The sequence below is a fragment of the Eubalaena glacialis genome, chromosome 18 (genome assembly GCF_028564815.1).
Source record: "Eubalaena glacialis isolate mEubGla1 chromosome 18, mEubGla1.1.hap2.+ XY, whole genome shotgun sequence".
NCBI lineage: Eukaryota > Metazoa > Chordata > Mammalia > Artiodactyla > Balaenidae > Eubalaena > Eubalaena glacialis.
In genome coordinates this window covers 57215463-57228031 of record NC_083733.1, presented here as the reverse complement: position 1 = coordinate 57228031, position 12569 = coordinate 57215463, and the positions used below count along the sequence as shown (strand labels likewise).

Here is a 12569-nt window from a genome sequence, read left to right as displayed (position 1 = left end):
GATGCAGAAGGTCCAGCAAATCACCCCAGGGCTGATGATGGAAGAACACTGGCTCCCAATCACCATGGGACAGGCTTCTGCTGGATACTTACATCAAACCGTTATGTGAGCAATAAGTCAGTGCCTACTAGGCTAAGCCCCCAATACACCTCCCTGTCCCTATCTTGCGTCAGCCCATCCCATGCTGCGACACCTCCACAAAGGCAGGAGGATGCACTGTGCTCTGAGCCCCAATGCCAGGCCTGACAAGGGGTCTTAAAACACAAGAAGCATGTAGAACAGTGCATGGTAGGCAGAGATGCCGCACAGGTATCGGCTATTGTGATTTTTTTATGGGAAGGGGACTGCTGATGGGCTGGGGGTGGCTGCCCAAAGGCAGGTAAGAAGCCCGAGGTGGGATGAGGGGCACCTGGGCTTGTCAGCTGCCCCAATCTGGCCGGCGATGCCATCCATCCAGGAGAGCAGGTCACGGGCCTGGCTGTGGAATCGCAGGGCGTCGGCTGTGGAGCTCACGTGCAGGCGGGCGTCCTCGCAGGCTGCCAGCAGCTCCTTCCAGCCCAGCAGCACCTCCTGCTCCCGGCTGGCGATGGCCTCCGCGTACTCGCCCGCGTACACCGTCCGCAGCTGGGCTGCCCCCTCCTGGAGCTGGCGTACCTGAGGGGCATGCCAGGTCGAGCACCAGCCCTCCACGGGGTCCAGGCTCCACCCTCTCTTTCCCGCATCTGCTGGCTGGGTGCAGAGCCTAAAGAAGTAAGGAGCCTGCACCCTTGAGATTCCAACTGGGTTTCATTCCTATCTGCTGCCTGATTTCTTTTTGACTTTCCCACTTTCTGACTTCTTTTAGACCCACTACCATATTTCTCTCATGTCTGCTGCCTGATGTTTCTTTGACTTACCTGCATTCTGACTTCTTTTACACCTACCATCAGGTTTCTTTCAGTCTACTGTCTGATTTCTTTTAGTCTGAGAGCTCTATTTCTATTGGGTCTGCCACCTCATTTTTTCAGGCCCACCTCTATCTTGTTTCTTTCAGGAAACGCTTCCTCCACCCTGACATCTATTAGACATGCTGTCCAATATTTTCCACTCAATTTTTTCAGACCCACTCCCTACTACCCAATTTCCTTCAGAATCGCTATTCAATTACTATCAGGTCTCCTGCCCAATTTCCACTGGTTCTGCTGTGTGAGTTAGACCCACTGCCCCCTCTCCATGAGCTCAACCACCTGATTCCTTTTGGAGGGACCACCATACTTGTATCAGATCCACCATGTAATCACTATCAGTCTCTCTGCCGGATTTCTAACAGTCATCTGTACGATGCATATAAAATAATTGTCCAATTTCTACCTTCCATTAGACCTGCAACCCAATTTCCTTCAGTTCTACTGCTTGAGTCCTATTAGGCCCACAGCTTCATTTCCATCTGATTTCTCAGATCCACCTCCTAATTCCTATCAGACCCACTGCCTGATTCCTATTAGCTCGGATTTCCATTCATTAAATCCAAACCCACCAAATTTCTTCGAGGAAAATGTGATTTCTATCAGAGACCTGCTGCCTAATTTCTATCTGCCCCACAGCCAAATTTCTCTCAACGCCCTCCCAATTCCTTTTAGACTCTCCATCTGGATTTGGGTAACAGTTTCTAGGAGAACCCCTGCCCAATCTCCACTGGAAACACTGTCTAATTTCTATCAGGCATGCTATACCACTTTTCTTCCGTCACTGTCTGAGTCTATGCAGCATGCCATCAGTCCGTTCTCTACCTGCCGCATCATGTGATTTCTCCCTGTTCCGTGGTCTGTTTTCTATCTATCCCACCATCTAATTTCAATGTGGTCCACAGCCTGATTTTTGCCTGCTCTGCTGCCCCCATCCCTTGGTCACACTGTCCAGGCCCTCCCACCTGCCCCTCCTGGCCGCCAGCTCCCCACCTGGGACACGAGGAGCTGCAGGTCATGTTCAAAGGCGCGCAGGGTCCGCTGCATGGAGCTGGTGCTGGGCCTCGGCTCAGGCGGGGCGGTCAGGCGAGGCAGTCGCCTCCACTTCTCCTCGATCTGTCCTTGAAGCTCTCGGGCATCGCTGAAGAACTTATGCAGCTCCCGAGAGGCGGCCAGCAGCTGGGCCCGGGTGCCCATCAGCTCCAGAAGCTCGGCCCAGGCCTCGTTCAGCCCGTCCTTCCACTCAGCCATGGTGGCCGCCGCTGTGTGGCCGCCCTCGATCAGCTCGTCCACCATCTGGTTCACTGCCGCCAGCCGCTCCCGCCCTGCCGTGCCGGTCTCACTGGCGAACTCCGAGAATTTCTCCTGCAGCACCTGCCACCAGGAAATGGGGGGGCCCAGCGTGGGCAAAGGTGCTGTACACGCCAGCCCCCTCCAACCCACCATCTTGTGGCAGGTGAGAATAATAACAACACTAATGATGACAATCAGAACAAAAAATATCCGACACTTACTGAGCACTCATTCTGTAGCGATAATAGTAACAACAATAATAAAAATAAGAGGATAAGAATAATAACTAACACTGTGTTAGGCCCTGTGTGTGCTCAGTACTGTCCTAAGGGCTTTACATTATATTAATCCATCTGTGTCTCAACAGAGCCATGAGGTGGTGCTATTACAATTCTCCTATTGTGGGTGGGGAAACTGAGGCCCAGAGAACCTTAGTAGCAGACACAGTGGCCACTGGCTCACTGTTCATTCCTGGTGCTGCTCACCGTGACGTGCTCAAAGTCCTGGCCGAGCTCAGGAGAGCCAGCTACCACCTCCTTCTCTGCGATCCAGTGCTCGAGCTCGTCCACCTGGCGGCTGAGCTGATACAGCCAGTACTGCTGCTCCAGGCCCACCCGGCGTTCCTCGCCCAGCTCCTTGAGTGCCACGTACAGGCGGTCCACCTGAGACTGCCGCCGGCTGATCTGCTCGCTGCTGGGGGACAGGGAGGGGCAGGGATGGAGCCCCCTGAGACTTCCAGGACAGAGCTCTGACCCCCTGCCACCCCCCGCTCAGGGCAGAGCTGTGCAACCCTTCAGGCAGGCCACCCTTCAGGCAGGGTTGAGTCCCGTCCGACTCCTTCAGGCGGGACTCTCTTCTGCAAGCTTGGATGCAGCCAACCCAGCACTTGCATCTCAGCGCTCAGGGAAAACTCTGCCTTCCTAAGCTTGATAAGCTCATCAGCCCCTCTCACCCCCTCCCTCCACCCCCTCCCAGCCTTCCAGTCTGTGGTCCCACACCTGGCCCCTCCAGCGACCTGAGTGGGACTCCAGACCCCCTACTTGGGTCCCCAGCCAACCCATCTCACCTCCAATCCCAGTCTCCAGGCTCAGGCGGACAGAGGTCTAGCTCTGTGCCTCTGTCTCAGATCTCACCCCTCGGCCCAGCCTCCTAGATGTGGGCCCTGCACTTAAACTCAGGGAGGCCATGTGACCCGCTGTCCAAGAGGTCTCAGGCCACGCCCAGTCACAGTGCTCCAGGCTTTTCTGTCCTAGGGAGAGGACCCTTCTCTGTCCTGAGCTCTTACTTCTCCCCTCAGACCTAGACATCACCCCCCTCCCCTACACTCAAATCTCAGTGCTCCCGGCCCCACCCCCTCAACATCCCTGCGCAGCGCTCCTCTCTTCCCGGCCCCCAGCCACTCGCCAAAATCCGAAAGCACCAGCCCGGGGCAATGAGGGACTCCTCCCCCCCCAATGTCCAATCCTGGCCTTGCCCCAATTTCCAACAGCGAAGCTCCAGATCCTGCTGGACCGTTCCCTAAGAACTGGCCCGGCCCCTGCGTGGCCCCGATCCCCCGCCCGCCCACCTGTCCGGGTGCCCCATCTCCAGCAGCGCCCGGCACTGGCGCGACAGCTGCGCGATGCTTTCCTCGTAGCTCTCCACGCCCTGCTCCAGCTGCAGGTGCTTCTTGATCAGCTGCAGGGTGCTCTGTTCGTCCTGGGGGCACACGGCGCCCGCGATGAGGCGGCAGGGGCCGGCCCCGGGCTCCAGCGCCCCCAGGCCCCCCCCGCACCCCCAGCCCGGGCGCACCTTGCCCTTGTCCTCACTCATCATGAGCAGCTCCTGCTCGCCCAGCCACGCCTCCACCTCGGCCACGTCGAAGTAATACTGCTCCACTTGGAAGGCGGCGTCCAGCACCTGCTGCCGCCGCTCGGCCGCCTCCCGGAGTCCGGCCCAGGCGCTCTGCAGCTGCTCTTGGCCGCGGCGCACGGCCTCAGCCTCGGGGCTGCGCAGCGACGCCAGGGCGCCCGCGCGCTCCAGCACCTCCTCCAGGCGCGTCCCGTGCGCCTGGATCTCCCGCCGCAGGCCCTGCGGGTGGGAGTGGAGAGGAGCGTTCAGAGGGCGCCTCCACGACTGGCGCCGCCCAGGAGAGGATAACAAACAGCCGCAGATGGCCCACCACGTGCCGGGTACCACTTAAGCATTTTGCGGTTCCTCGCTCACTCATCCCCCCCCACGTTGCAGGCGGGAAAACAGGCACGGAGAGGTGAAGTACGTTGCCAGAGAACAAGCAGCTAGTAAGGGGGTGACAGGATTTGAACACAGGAGGCTCGATCCAGAGACTCTGCTCTCAAACAAGATGCCCGATGATAACAAGATTACCCCCCTAATGCTTTCAACACAGGCCTAAACACAGGTATCATTTACATGCGTATCATTTACATACAGTGAAGTGCACAAATCTTAGGGGTACAGCTCAACACATTTTCACACATTATACACCTGTGTACCCAGATCAGGATACAGAATTCTTCCATCACCCCCAGAAGGTTCTCTCCACCAGCTCTGTAATTGCTGAGTACTTTAGTTAACCTCTCCTATGCCTCGGTTCCCCAACTGGTAAATGGAGTTAATAATAATAGCCAACACCAAGTGCCTGCCAGACACTTTGCTAAGTAAGGGCTTTGCGTAATGTAGCCACTCTTTTTTTTTTTTCCCTGCCACACCGCACGGCATGCAGGGTCTTAGTTCCCCACTAGGGAGCGAACCTGTGCCTCCCGCAGTGGAAGCGCAGAGCCCTAATCACTGCACTGCCAGGGAATTCCCTGCAGCCACTCATTTACTCCTCACTCCAACGCCAGGAGCCAGACATCATCATTCTCATTTTACAGATGAGGAAACTGAGGCACAGGGAGGTTGAGGAACTTGCTGAAGGCACATGGCTAGTGGTGGCCCCCTAATATCTACCTTGTGGGGTTGCTGTACTGTGAAGCACTTAGAACTGTGTCCGGCATGCAGTAGGTGCTCAATCAACATCAGTGGCTATTATTTGTTTAACAGCCCCCGTGTAGCCAGCACTCTCTCACACACACAGCTGAGCTCCCCCAATTTTAAGCATTAAGTGCACTTGATCAGTTTCCTCAACTGTGAAAACGAGGGGCCAATTTTGTTTGTTCCCAACACTGTTGACAGCCAGGAGTATTTTCATCAAGACAGAAAAACAAAAATCAAAGAAAAACTCCAGGCTCTTAAAGAATTCCACCAAGTGCAGCATAATCACGAATCTTTCCAAAATAATTTCTGTACTCACCTTCCCACCATCCTTCAATGCCCTATTCTCCCAACTTAGATTTTTTTAAAAATAAAAGGTGGTAATGACAATACCTACCTCACAGGGTTATCGTGGAGATTAAATTAAATAACTGATATAACCCCCTAGGACAGTATTTGGCACATAGTAAGTCTTTAATCAATGTATTATTATTATTGTTATCATTATTATTATTATTTTTTGGCCGTGCCGCGTGGCATTCGGGATATTAGTTCCCCCGACCAGGGATCGAACCTGTGCGTGCCCCTACAGTGGAAGCGTAGAGTCTTTTTTTGGGGGGGGATGGGAGTTTTTTTTTTTAACATCTTTATTGGAGTATAATTGCTTTACAATGGTGTGTTAGTTTCTGCTGTATAACAAAGTGAATCAGCTATATGTATACATATATTCCCATATCCCTTCCCTCTTGAAGCGTAGAGTCTTAACCACTGGACCACCAGGGAGGTCCCATCACTGTATTATTATTACCCCTCTTATATATGTCTTACTTTGGGCTTTGGTGAAAGAGCGGCTTTGATCAAAGGGTTCCTCTGCAATTGGGTTCCTCTGCAAAAAGGTTCCCTAAGCAATTGGAGAACCACGGCTCTAGACCAAGTCTCTACTTATTTAGATGTGGAAATTGAGTCTCAGAGAGGTAAATAAAGGTCCAGAGATATTTAGCGGCTCAGAAGCCCCCCACTGTGCTCGGTGTAGGTGTCAGCCCTCCGATTATCTCTGTCCTCTCTCCCTATAGGTGTCTGCGGTTCTTGTTGGTTTGTTTTCTTTTTCGTGGCCCAATAGCCAGTGTCCTTATTTCTAGTCACAGGACCCTAATTTTCATTTGGGGAATCCCCTTGTCTCCATCTCAGCCCAGATAAAGTTAAGGCTGTCCCCACCTACAGGTTCCAAGGGTGAGTCCTTAGTCCAGACCAGGCCATTCAGAGCTGTCTAAATCCCTGGCTATCATGATTAGTTCAGCGTGGACATGTGATTCAAGTTGAGCCCAAAAGAGTTATTCCTGGGACTACTGCTGAAATTATTGAGAGAGAAGAATTCTCTTCAGTTTTACTGGTGGGATATAAACTTGAATCTGTTGGAGTTCTTTTACCAGCAGGAGAGGAGAGCTGGCCTGAGAACAAAGCTAACAGGAAAAAAAAAAATATGGAAATGAGAGATTCATGACATCTTGGAAGCATCTGATGCATCTATCTGCGGTCCATGGTCTCCTCAATTACAAGAGCCTATAAATTCCCCTCTTTGGCTTTAACCACCTTGAGCTGTTTTCTATCATTCGCATCCAAATGTGTCCTAACCCACTCCCTTGCCGTGGCTCTGCTCACCTGGTTCTTTTTGATGTACTGCTGGACCTCCTGCAAACCATTGCCTCGCTCTGTCTGCATGGCCAGTGGCAGCCGCTCCTGGACCCATGCCTGGAGAGGAATCAGGGAGCAGGTCAAGGGAAGGACACAGGGAGCAGGGCAAGGACCCCTCCCTCCCAACTAAACTGTAAGCATCCAAGCCTCCCCAGCATCCAAGGCCCTTCCTCACCTAAAAGTCTGCTCATGTCTTCAGCGTCCTCTGGACATGTTCTGTCTTGCTCTCTGCACTCGAGCCAGGCTCATGCTTACCTCTGGCCTTTGCACAGGCAGGTCTTGCTTCCTGGAATTCCCTTCCCACTCCCTCAGCAGGCTCCCTCATATGCACTCTTCCTTCACGTCTCAGCTCAGACATCCCCTCCTCCAGGAAACTCTCCCTGACTTTGGAACTTGGCCAGATGCCTCCTCCTGGCTTTCACAGCCCCCTGCTTCCCCCATCACATTCCTAACCACACTGGGTTGTCACTGACTTAGGACAAGTCTATTTTCCCCTTTGGACTCTGAGTCATCTGTGGGCAGGAACAGGGTCTGCCTTGGTCACTCCTGTGACCTAGCATCATGTAAGCACAGGGTTGGGCCCAGAATGATCAAGTGAATGAGCAAATTAGTGAATGACTGAATGAGGAAATGAATGGATGAGTGACAAGTGAGTAAGTGAATAATAAGTAAATGAGTGAAAGAAGGAATAAAGGATGAGTGGATGAATAAATCAATAACTTCATGAATAAATCAATGAGTGATTGAAAGTGTTCATGAAATTTGAAAGAGTGAAGGAATGGGTGAATAAGTGAAAAAGTTAAGGACTGAATGACTGAGTGAGTCTACCTGCTTATTAGTGGATAGGTCCCTCAGCCATCTCCACCCTTGAACCCTCCTAAGTCCCATGGCCCCGCCCCCATCCCAGTCTCCACCCCCTCTGCCCACTGGCCCGCCTCTGGCCTCATGCCCCGCCCCACCCTCGCACACCCCTCCTCTTATCCTGGCCCCGCCCCAGATCCCCGAGCGGATCCTCACCAGCTCGTCCTCGATGTCGTGCGCCACCTGGTGCAGCTCCTTGGAGGCGAGCAGCAGGCGGCGGCGCTCCTGCAGCGGCTCGAGCAGACGCACCAGGCGCTCGCCCACCGCGTTCTGCCGCTCGCCCACCAGCTCCTTGCTCGCCGGCTCCAGCGGCAGCGCCGCCGTCTGCGCCTGCAACTCTCCCACCTCGCGGTACCACTCCTCCACTTGAGACTCCATCGACTGTAGGGACAAGGGTAGGGTCAGCAGGCCCCACCCTCCCTCCTGATCCCGCTGTGGCTCTCCAGGACCTTTATGGTGACAGCCAAACCCCTGGTCGAGGCCCACTATTCCACTCTCCCCGGCCCAATTCGTTCCAGAAGCGCTGCCCTCCTCTCTGATCCTGCAACCCACTAAGCTAGTTCCTGTCTCAAGGCCTCTGCCGTAACTATTCCCTCGGCCAGGAATGCTCTTCCCAGTCAATCAGATTTCAGCTCAGCTGTTACCTTTTCAAAGAGTCTTTCCTGACCCCCTGGACTAAAGTGGCCCATTAGTTCATTAGTTCTCAGAAAAACCCTTCGAGGTTGGTGGTATCCCTATGTTACAGAGGAGGAAACTGAGGCCCAGAAAAGTTAGGTAATTTGTCCAAAGAGTCAACCTTTCCAAATATCAAAAATAAATACAAAGCTATAATGGCTGATGTGCCACAGGGATAGACAGAAAGTGCAAAAGCAGACCCAAATACACAGGAGAATTCATACAGTTTATAGATGCCATTTCCAACCTCCGAGGAAAGGATGGGTTATTCAATGAATGGTCAGGGGCCAAGTCGCTGACCAATTTAGCTGGATCCCTTCCTCACTCTTTATGCTGAAAATAATTCCAGATGGATTAAAGACTTAAGTGGAATAAGTAAATCCATAAGGCATACTAAGAAAACCGGGGCAAATGCTTTTATAATCTTGGGATGGAGAAAATCTTTCCAAGCACATAAACTGTAAAGGGAAAGATTTATAAATTTGGCCACAAAAAATACTTCTGTTTAAAAAAAATACTTTTGCAACAACCAAAATTTCTAGATTTAGTTAAAGGCAAATGACAAGGTGGAAAAATAGTGTGTGTTAGAGCAAGGCACTAGTTTCTTTAACAGTAAAAGAATTCCCTTTTATCCTGCTTCCTTTGTCTCTGCAGCACTTAACCACCATCGGATAACTGTCTTTACTTGTGAGGCCTTTTTTTATTGGTCTCCTGCTTCTGGAATGTGAGCTTCATGAGGGCAGAGGCTGTGTCAATTCACCTCTGTATTCCCAAGTGGCTAGAACAGTGTCCAGCATGTAATAGGCCTTCAATTGCGGTTTGTTCAATGCACAAATGAATGACATCAGCAAAGAGAGATTGCCCAAAAGAGAAATGGGCATTAGATGTGAACAGGCAACACAAAGAAGAAAAAATAAGCGCACGAAAAGATTCCCAGTCTCACTAATCAGCAGGATAATACAGATTAAAACAAGGTATCCTTTTCTATTCATCAGATTGGCAAAAATTTAAAAGATCAATAATATCTAGTGTTGGCAAAGATACAGGGAGATGGGCTCACTTAGCCATGGTCAGTGGTGGTGTAAATTAGTAGAGCCTTTTTGGAAGGCAGTTTGGCAGGTCCTATCAAAATGCAATATGTGTCAAAATGCTTTGATCCAGCACTGGCACTTGCACTTCTAGGAATGTTATTTAAAGAAACACTGGCACAGGGACTTCCCTGGTGGCGCAGTGGTTAAGAATCCGCCTACCAATGCAGGCGACACGGGTTCGAGCCCTGGTCCAGGAAGATCCCACACGCTGTGGAGCAACTAAGCCTGTGTGCCACAACTACTGAGCCTGCGCTCTGGAGCCCACGAGCCACAACGACTGAGCCCGCATGCCACAACTACTGAAGCCTGCGCGCCTAGAGCCCATGCTCCGCAACAAGAGAAGCCACTGCAATGAGAAGCCTGCACACTGCAATGAAGAGTAGTCCCCACTCGCTGCAACTAGAGAAAGCCCGTGCACAGCAACGAAGACCCTATGCAGCCAAAAATAAAATAAATAAAATAAATAATAATAATAAAACTTAATTAATAAAAAAAAGAAACACTGGCACATATACACAAAGATGTTTGTCCGAGGATGTTCATCATAGCAGAGATGTTTGTCCAAAGATCTCATCATAGCAGAGCTTATAATGGGGAAAAAAAAATGGAAACAACCTCGATGCTCATCAAGAGTGAAACGGTTAAACAAATCCACATCAATATTGAATAATACCCAAGATTTACTGTTAAGAGGAAAAAAATTTTAGAACATACTTATGAATAGATATTTGTAGTGGATTACACATGCATAAAAATTCCCTGGAATAAACAAGAAATTAATAACAGATGGTACCTATTGAGGAGATGAGAATTTAGTGAATGGGGACAGGGATGAAGGAGAGACTTTTCACATAGGATTTTTTATATAGTTTTTGGTGTCTGAACCATGATATTTATTTATTCAAGAATTTAAATTAACCATGAAACACAAAAAAAATAAAACCATCGGTAATCCATATAGGTACATCTATTAACACACAGAAAGAGATCTAGAAGAATGCACACCAAATAATAGTTGAAGTCCCCTTTGGAGTGTGGGATCCGGAGGCATGTTGAAGTGAGACTTTATGTTTTACCGAAGATTTCTAGGTTAGTAGGATCTTTTACCAAAAAAAAATTTTATGTATTGTGTGATTCTAAACAGATGGGGGAAATCTAGAAAAGAAAACAAAATAATGGAATTAAGTGGTAACAGATTACAGCAAAAGACTGCAACCCAAAGCTGGAAACTTAAGAACCAAATCAAGACTTTTGTTGGAAGGTTCTGTAGTGCAGAGGGGTTGGTTTTGCCTGCCTAACATCTGTCCCTTCCTTTGCAGCACCTGAAAACCCGCTCTCAGGTCCTGAACTTCTTGAGGAACTAATAAAACCTAGAGGGCCAAGGTGGCCACATGATCTAAACCTGGCCAATCAGAACACTGGGTCAGGGATGGTCATATTACCTAAGCTGGGCCAATGAAAACTATTCCGGCTTCCTAAGGGGCTGATGAAACCAAGCGGTCCAAGAATGGCCATGTGATTCAGGCCTGGTCAATGAGAACACTGAATCACCCTGGCCACAAGGATTGGGTAAGAGATGGCATGTAACCTAAGATCAGCCAATGAAAACTCTTCCCACTTTTGCTGGAAAGGTGTGTGAGCTCAAAAGGGGTGGTCTCCTTCTCATCGTATTCCTAAAGGTAGAAGAACACAGACCGGGGATACTGGAGACAATTTTGCCACCAAGAGGGAACAGGCTCCCCAGTGACGAGGCCAACACAGAGAAAAGCAGGGTGCAGAAACAAAGACAGAGAGATTCCTGAGGACGGAATTTGAGGAACCGATGCAGCCATGCCCCAATCTCATACCCCCTGGATCTTCCAGCTATGTGAGCCAACACTGTCCCCTTTTAGCCTAAGTCCTATGAACTGCACCCCAAAGAATCCCAGCTGATACGGTTCACAATCTGTAGGAGTCATAAAAGTGGGTAAAAATCAAACCTTATAACAAGTCAAAACCATGTACAATGGAAAAAATTTTAAAGGCACAATTATAAGTGGCAGAAATCAAAGAAAAATGAAATAGTCATCCCCAAAAGTTTTTCGCTAAGAAAAACATTGTAGTGATGTGTAGAAAAATAAAAATGCATTAGAATTCAGGAAACTTTCAAATATAGTCTGAAATATGAAGGTTATAAGTTCCACTTCCCCATGAAATGAAAACTCCTCTACCACCTCTCCAGCAAGTGGCCGTGTGACCTGAGATGGAATAATTCCAGGGGCTGCCACTTTTCTACTTCCACAAAAATGCCACATATTTTGAACACCCATTTAATGTGTATCCTTTCCTGCAAACATGGGCTAAGGATACAGAAGTCCAATGGTCCTTAAACACATGAAAAGATGTTCAGCCTCCTTCAATGCTTAGGAAAATGCAAATTCAAATAACTACAAAACAGTATCTTTCACTTCTCAGATTAGCAGAGATGAAGAAGCTTGCTAATACCTAATGATGGTAACCATGTGGGGAGATGGATGGCTATCACACTGCAGGTGTGTCCACTGCCTTTTCAGGAGAACACTTGGCAATATTTATCAAAAAGTTTAATGCGTACACCTTTTGGTCCCAAAATTTTACTTTGAGGATTATTTTCTACAGAAATATTTGCACATAGGCTCAAATACATATGGACAGGGATGTCTGTTGTGGCATTATTTATACTAGCAGAAGATTGGAAACAGCCCGAAGGTTTCTCAAAGGCTGGTTAATGACATTGTCAAACTACCCCTGGAATACCATGCAACAGTTTAAAAGGACAGACTATATCCTAGGTTTTGTGACAAGGAAGGATGCCTAGGGTGTTTTGTCAAGTGAAAAGGCAAGCTTCACTATAGTCTGTATGTCACGTGTATGTGTGTGGGTATGCATAGTATATTTCTAGAAGGATAGAGAAGAAACAGTTGAGAGCAGTTACACCCCTGCGGAGTGGGGCTTGCATGTGGAGGCAGAAGGAAGACTTTTCACTTTTCACATCATACCCTTCTGTTTGAACTTCTTGCCA

At 49.5% G+C, this 12569-nt stretch overlaps 1 protein-coding gene across 1 annotated transcript in view; it reads right to left on the bottom strand.

Annotated features, from left to right (window-relative positions):
- The window catches only part of SPTBN4 (spectrin beta, non-erythrocytic 4), a 70291-nt gene that overhangs the window by 9422 nt on the left and 48300 nt on the right, over positions 1-12569 (bottom strand). Inside the window, exons 20-26 of the mRNA XM_061174409.1 lie at positions 7920-8144; positions 6870-6959; positions 4029-4307; positions 3805-3935; positions 2723-2927; positions 1938-2318; positions 410-654 (exon numbers count right to left, since the gene is read on the bottom strand). Coding sequence (XP_061030392.1) covers positions 410-654; positions 1938-2318; positions 2723-2927; positions 3805-3935; positions 4029-4307; positions 6870-6959; positions 7920-8144 — 1556 coding nt within the window. The remainder of the gene's footprint in view (positions 1-409; positions 655-1937; positions 2319-2722; positions 2928-3804; positions 3936-4028; positions 4308-6869; positions 6960-7919; positions 8145-12569) is intronic.